The sequence below is a fragment of the Polyodon spathula genome, chromosome 6 (genome assembly GCF_017654505.1).
Source record: "Polyodon spathula isolate WHYD16114869_AA chromosome 6, ASM1765450v1, whole genome shotgun sequence".
In the NCBI taxonomy this organism is placed as follows: Eukaryota; Metazoa; Chordata; class Actinopteri; order Acipenseriformes; family Polyodontidae; genus Polyodon; species Polyodon spathula.
Window position 1 is genome coordinate 45,688,583 of NC_054539.1, and position 7,053 is coordinate 45,695,635.

At 36.9% G+C, this 7,053-nt stretch overlaps 1 protein-coding gene across 1 annotated transcript; it reads left to right on the top strand.

The window, feature by feature from the left end:
• Positions 1-143: 143 nt before the first annotated feature.
• Positions 144-3,474, top strand: LOC121316560 (otoraplin-like). Its single transcript, XM_041251605.1, has 4 exons — positions 144-476; positions 682-821; positions 2,303-2,413; positions 3,190-3,474. The coding sequence occupies exons 1-4, from the start codon at positions 353-355 to the stop codon at positions 3,211-3,213; spliced, it is 399 nt and encodes a 132-aa protein (XP_041107539.1). The 5' UTR covers positions 144-352; the 3' UTR covers positions 3,214-3,474.
• Positions 3,475-7,053: the final 3,579 nt, after the last annotated feature.

Sequence of the window (7,053 nt, forward strand, 5' to 3'; positions counted from 1 at the left end):
AAGGATTTTTAAAATAAAGTAAGTTATTCAATGCTAAGACTATGTGAAGAGTTTTTATAGCTTTTGGGCTACTGTACAGTATTGGCTTGATCACAAATCTTCCTTGAGTTCAGTTGAAATAAGACATATTTAGTTTGCTCCCTTTTGGGGGCAATGGTTTAAAGTACAGACATTCCTCAAGTTCACATTGAGGTGATTTATGTGTAAAAAGGGGAAGTGTGTGTCAGTTCTTTTGGGACCTGTTGCAGAATTAAGTTGATCGTTGGGGATTGGTTATGCAGATGCCCTGCCCTTGTTCATAGGGAAGTGTGACGGGCTTACAAGGAATATTGCATAAAAGAAATTTAGCAAGATGGTACAGCTACTCCACTTTATTTTTCTGATCTCTGTGCTTGGTTCTTTGCACCATACTGTAAATGGAATTGCCATGGAAAAACTTGCAAATAAAAAGCTTTGTGCAGATGAAGACTGTGCATGTAAGTATTTATTTAATACATAATCCTTAATGTATTTTCTGTTTTTGTTGAATCTAACGTGGTTAGATTTTAAATCACATGTATTGCATTTATGATACATTCCACCCTGTCAATAGATCTGTTCCAATGCTTTCTCATAAGCTTATATAATTCATAGGATGTAAGATACTGAATACTGTGATCTGCTTAATATTTCTCTGTTCAGATGCCATTTCCCTTGCCAAGGCAGAGGATGATTATATTGCTGTGGACTGCAGGTTTATTAACATAAGGAGAGGACAATTGATCTACGTTTATTCTAAACTGGTACCAGAAGAAGGGGCTGGAGAATTTTGGTTCGGAAATGTATGTAAATAATGTTTTTAGTTTCTTTATATGTAAATTGCTGTCTACTGTATTCATTTGGCATGCAAAGTCCTCTATATTGCTGCCCAATACTAAAGAAAAGGTACCTTGCCAAAGGAATTCTAAATATATTGCATCCCCAGATCTAACATATCCTGTAACTCAGTGGTTCTCAACCTGTGGTCCATGAGTAAACTCCAAGTGACCTGCAAACAACTTCCAAAATTTGGTAATGCAGTTCTAAGTAACACAACAAACAGCTTGTGATTGTGTAAACACGATCATACTGAAGTGTCATTCTAGGCCCGTGGTTGGGTAAATCCGATGATCCATGTCTTGCTGGGCTTCCATAATTTGCAGCACAACTTGTTAATGCATATTAATGGACAGGGGAAAAGTTGGATTTCACTGCCTGCTTGTTTGTTTTTACGTGTGATGTCACTGAGACGGGCATTTAATTTTTAAAGTGCGGAGACATTTTCAGCAGCAGAGAAACTAAACAACAAGAAACTCAATGACAAGAAAAGAAAACAATAAATCCAATGTATTTGACATAGAATAAATGTTCTCATATAACTGTCTTATACAGTGCTCCCCCATTATACTGCGGAACAAGTTATAAGGCGGTATGGTCAAGGCTCCCATTTACCCCATAATGCCATTACACTAACACTAGTACTTTCGTTATAAGGTGGAACATTAACAGCACGTTCTCTTGACTAGGCTCCCAAAAGCGTTATAAAGGGGAGCACTTGTATATGTTTTTACAACATTTATAAATATCAAGAAATAAGTATATAAGCAGATACTATTTCATGAACTAAATTTCAGAAAATAATTGAGAATATTGTCCATTATTGCTTATAAAGACCCTGAGAATAAATGTGTATTATGTCATTACAATCACTCAGGTGAAACAATGTCTTATTATTTCTTAAAGTATACATTTTATGGTTATACAGAAACCTGAGATGCCGTTTATCTACAAAGCATTCAGGAAGTGAAAAGAAATTACTTTTCTTAAAAGAAACGGCAAATTTCAATGCGTAAAATGAAAACTTTCCTTGGCGAACTAGTAGCGAAGATTCAAGCCCAGTAATCTTATTAAGTTAGGGGCGTTATATAAATACTTTACTTTCTACATGAACTTATACATGTACACATACAAATTTGTTTAAAAATGCTGTTGTGAAAGAAATGTGTGACAAGTGGTACGTGGGGAAAAAGGTTGGGAACCACTGCTTTAAATTGCGGGTATATTTTAATTTGTCACTGACACAGAGAGCTCGTAGAACTGTGCTTTTTATTTATATCACAACCACTCTGGTAAAATCTGTTTTCTACGGTAAAATGTACTTAACAATGTCAAGCACACAAATATTTAGTCTTCATTGCATTATGAAGACTTTTGTCTAATCACTTCCAGAAAACATTTTGTTGTGTTCTGGTCTCATCTGTTTGCCTCCCTTTCATTCTGACAGGTTTATAACGACCGCTTTGTGGATCAGATGGGTGTCTTAGGCTATTTCCCCAGCAATTTAGTCAAAGAAACTCATGTTTTCCACAAGGGGAAGACAGAAATTATGACAACGGTAAGCAGTGTTTTAGTTGTAGATAATATAATTTGTTAATTTGTGAAGTAGAATCTTGCTATTGTTACAAAATGTTGTCTTACACATTTTAAGTTACCAGTATTCCAGTTTAGCTGGCAAGCCTGAAGTAACCTAAACAGAGCCAAGACATTGTAGGTTGTACCAGTCCTGGTCTTCCCCATTTTCTATAAAACCTTTGGGAGGTTAACTCAAGAACAAATGTCCCAACAGTTCTATGTTGCAAGTAAATTAAGAAATGTGTGGGCAACCACGGCACCTGTGATGGACTTCTGTCATTTTTTTTTTGGAGAGTAGTTTCTATTAAGTAATGCATCTGACGTTATAATAGGTAACACCATGGCTACAAATAGTATGTACTATGCTCTCAAGTATTACATTTTAGTTGGTGCAATCTGGTGTTGTTGCATTTAACAGGAGGAGAGACTGACTGTTCAATTGTTTGAAACTTACAAATGTTACACTAGTTTGTAGAATTTAGCACTTTTCTGAACTGTCATGGCAGGGAGAGACACAGAGCGAAGTAGTGGTAAACCACAGATTAGAATAGTTTAATTGCATCTTTTTCAATAATAGCTTGGTTAAAATGTAGTAAGTCTCTTTAAAATATCAAAATCCTGAGTGAAATTTGTATCCTGTATTAATGGTGTACAGTAACAGTACAATATAATCTAATAACTTTTTGTTTTTAAAACTTTTGTGATATGTCTCAATGGTATATTACCTAAATGTTGCTATTTTTTCTATCTATTTCTCAGGATATGGATTTCCACTGCGAATAAAATTGAAGAAGATTGTTTGCACAAAGTCTCTTCAAAATTCAAAATCTTCTGACTTTAAAAGTAGTTATGTTTGAAATAAAAAGTGAGAGATAAAGGCTTAATTAGTTGGAACAGTAATTATGCAATGTCTTGCATGTTTCTTGAAATAACATAACTTTTTAACATTTCATTTTTCAAATATGAATTCAACTGTTGTTTTAATGTAATCTGCTCTTACTAATTTGTATGCATAGTTGCATTAAATAAAGCCTTTTAAGGATAGTGTGTTTCATGTCGTTTTTAATCCTCTTCTGTATTGTATTAAGCTTTTAAATGTGAATCCGAGTAAAAGTAGATGAGTCAGATTTATACCTTTTTAATAAAGGAATTTAGACTGCTAATAATCACTTGAAAATGTAAATGAAGGATCTTTAACCAAAATGACTGATAATCTGGCTCTGAATTAATCTAATCAAAAAATTAATAAAAGTTGGTTTAGTCAGATTTAATGCAGGAAATAAAATATATTTAGGACTCCCAAAAAAGGAGTTAAATAACCTGGTTTCAGGACAGTATGAAGAGGAAGGGAAAATAAGACAGGGTAGTGAGACATCCAAACTAAGCCCCTCATTTATAAAATTGAGGCATGTTTTTCAAAGCATGATTTATACCAGTTTGTAACTGAATCAAAAAAAAAAAAAATTTTTTTTTTTTTTTTTAAATGTTACAAAAATACAAAACAACCTAGTTATTTATATTTAATGTTTGGTTTTGGTTTTTGGAAAACACTATAGGCACACATCCTGCTGGAAGTTTTGTAGCTCAGTTACAGGAAATCATCCAGCTACACTACACAGCAGCATTTGAGGGAAAGCAATTGGTATGGGTAAACATTCAGTCTTATGCACTAAGTAAATAGCAAGCTAGACTTAGTGGCTAAGCTTGGAACAACTGGGTTAGAGTTCTCAGGGCTGAGGAGTTCTTAATCAACGGGTCAGGTGCAACAAGAGAATACCAGTGCTGGGTGTATTTTTGTACAAAGTTAATTGAAGTTAATAAAAAATGTCAGTCCTCAGAAGTTTTTCCCTATCAGTTACTGGTCTATTACAACCTCATGTACGATAAATAGACAGACCAGTATATTTCTGTGACAACACCACCTCTTTTAAACTCCTCAAGCTAACCATTCTTGGGCTTATACATGACCCGTCCTGTGATTTTAGTGTGGTTTACCTGTTTGTGGCAAAGTGGTTGATTGTGTACAGGTACAGGTGCGGGAGTGATGCAGTGCGCAATGACCAGACAGAGATGTGTAGTCCAGTTTTGAAAAGTACTTTTATTATTTTGATACAATTCAGGTCTGGTGACCAAACAATGATCCCTGGCAATATACAGCAATGTGTAGTGCACAGGATAAATAATAACAGGTTTGCAGTCCCAAACAATAAACACAAGTATCCCTTCCACAATGTACAAACACAGTCACCAGTCCTGGGTGCGTGCTGTAGTGCTCATGGTGGGTGATACAGTTTAATGTATAGTGATGATAGTGTAGTGCTGTTCTAGGTTTTATACTGGCCCTTAGCGACAGCTCTGGAACGTATTAGCAGTCTATTAATACACAAGTAACAATTATAGACAAGACAAACAAACACTCACAATAGGTTTCATAATTTTTTTGTAACCAAAACGAAGGAACAGATAACATTTTGCTTCGCCCCCTATTTATACCGTCACTCATGACCCCTTGGTAACGATTGCAGCTGCCATTTGCCCTCCGGGTCAATGAGTTAGTGTACCGAAGCACTGTCTCTTTTCTACATGACCAACTTCATTTTAACCCTCGGGACGAAGGTCCAGCAAGGCTTCAGATGTCGACCCCGCAAAGGATTGGGCCAAGCAAGTTGCATTCTTGTGCTCTGTCCAAGCAAAGTCAGCAGTGGACAGCTTGAACGCTTCCAGTGAGGATGTGTCATTGAATCATGGCAACTTGGGCACGGGGCCTTGCGATAAAGCAAGCTGCCGGGTACTGGCAGGCAGTGTGAGTGGGCTCCTCCCCGGCGGCAGGGACCCCCCCAGGGTGAACAAGCAGGGGCTGTGTGCTTTCTCTAGTAGGTGATGTCACCTCTCTAGGTTGGCTCCAAAACAAGCGGGAACTCCAACTGGATTCTTTGTGGGCAGCGGAGGCAAGGCTCGGGAGGTGCTGGCTCTTCCTTGGTAGCAGTTGACTGCGGGGTGGGCCGCAAGGGGAGCCTCAAGGTGATGTGATCTCCCATCTGGGCGCCTGTCTCCATCAGCTCTCCAGAGTGCTTTCACCACCGGCATAGCTCTCAGCACAGCAACACAGCAGATTCCCAGAACCGTCCCCAGTCCATTATTAAGTCCATGTTTCGATCGGTCTCTTGCATTGAAGCTGCCTCACCATTACAATACTTTATAGAGGATTGCACTTATTAACTTTTTGCCAGTAAAACTTTCCGCTAATATAAATAAGGGGAGGACAGTTGAGATTGGACGCTATTTCCAGCATATACGTTATTTTAAAGTGCAATTTGCACCATTTTCACTGTCGGGACAATGCAAGTAACACATACTAGGAGGGTCCACGCATCATTGTATATCCAGTTATTACTATTGTGCTCCCCCTTTATAAGGCAGCCCTTTATACAGTGCTTCAGTTGTTTGATTTAAGTATAGTTTCATCCAAACTACTGTTTGTTCCATGTTAGTTCTAGTTGATTTACAATACCAGTCATTTCTGCTGTTTACTGTGTACATGTGCCCAATAATAAGTATATGTTTAGAATCTATCTGAACTGTATGAGTAAGTGTGCTGGTGCATACAGAGCTGATCAAAGACTAATCTGAGAAGGCATGGCATATGACTCATGCCCCATGAAAAGGAGATATCTAGATTTAAAAGCATGTCTTTGCATGCATTATACATTATTTTGATTAAAGCTCAGTATGACATTTTACATTTGATTCGCACTAACTTCAGGATTTTATTCAAAATCATTACCTTGTGTAAAACCTCATTTGTGACTTTTTGGAGGATTAAATGGAATCTTGAATTTTTAAGTCAGTGTGTATCAAACTGCAAGGAGGCATTGTTGAAAGAGGTTGAGTTAAATGAAATTAACATTACATACTTTTTAAAACTTAAATTAGAGACTAGAGCCCAGACATTCAACAAAAATTTAAGTGTTTATAGCTAACATAATAATTCATACCTGGCATGCACTTCCATTCTCTGTATACCTGTAGGTCTCAGCTAGTACTTTACTACTGTATGATAAAAAAAAGTGATTTTATTTCCTTGGTACCAACTCTCTCCATGCCATTTTCCCGTCTTTAACCAATTTTCCCTTTCTGCCAAGTTGGACAGGCTTGTTGTTACTTCTATGAAAACTATGTATGTTATGGCCATCTATGACATCTGTCTGTTCAACATGATGAGAGCTAAACAAATATCAATTATCTTATCTCGTATTAGCTTTAATCGTCTTGATAGTGCTCCAAGGAATATTCAAGGCCTTTGATCTTTTTTTATACCCATCCCCTGACCTGTGCCTTTCAACAGTTCTTTTGAAAGTGCCTTGGTGCTCATGGTTTAGTCTTTGCTTTGAAATGCACTATCCAGCAGAGGGAACCTATAGGAACTATTGAATTTATCCTGAAATCATGTCAATCACTACAATTTAACAAAGGTGGTTACACCTGAGCTAATGTAAGATTCTTATTACAAGGGGGGTGAACACTTATCCAACCAAGCTATTTCAGTTTTTATTTTTAATAAATTTTCTACAAATTTCTAGAATATTTTTTTTTCACTTGGAAATTGCGGGGTAGGATGTGTAG

Coding starts and splice junctions, on each gene's coding strand:
- LOC121316560 (XM_041251605.1), top strand. CDS start 353: ATGGTACAGCTACTCCACTTTATTTTTCTGATCTCTGTGCTTGGTTCT. Junction 477..681: donor TGCAGATGAAGACTGTGCAT/GTAAGTATTTAT, acceptor TTCTCTGTTCAG/ATGCCATTTCCCTTGCCAAG. Junction 2,414..3,189: donor AGACAGAAATTATGACAACG/GTAAGCAGTGTT, acceptor TCTATTTCTCAG/GATATGGATTTCCACTGCGA.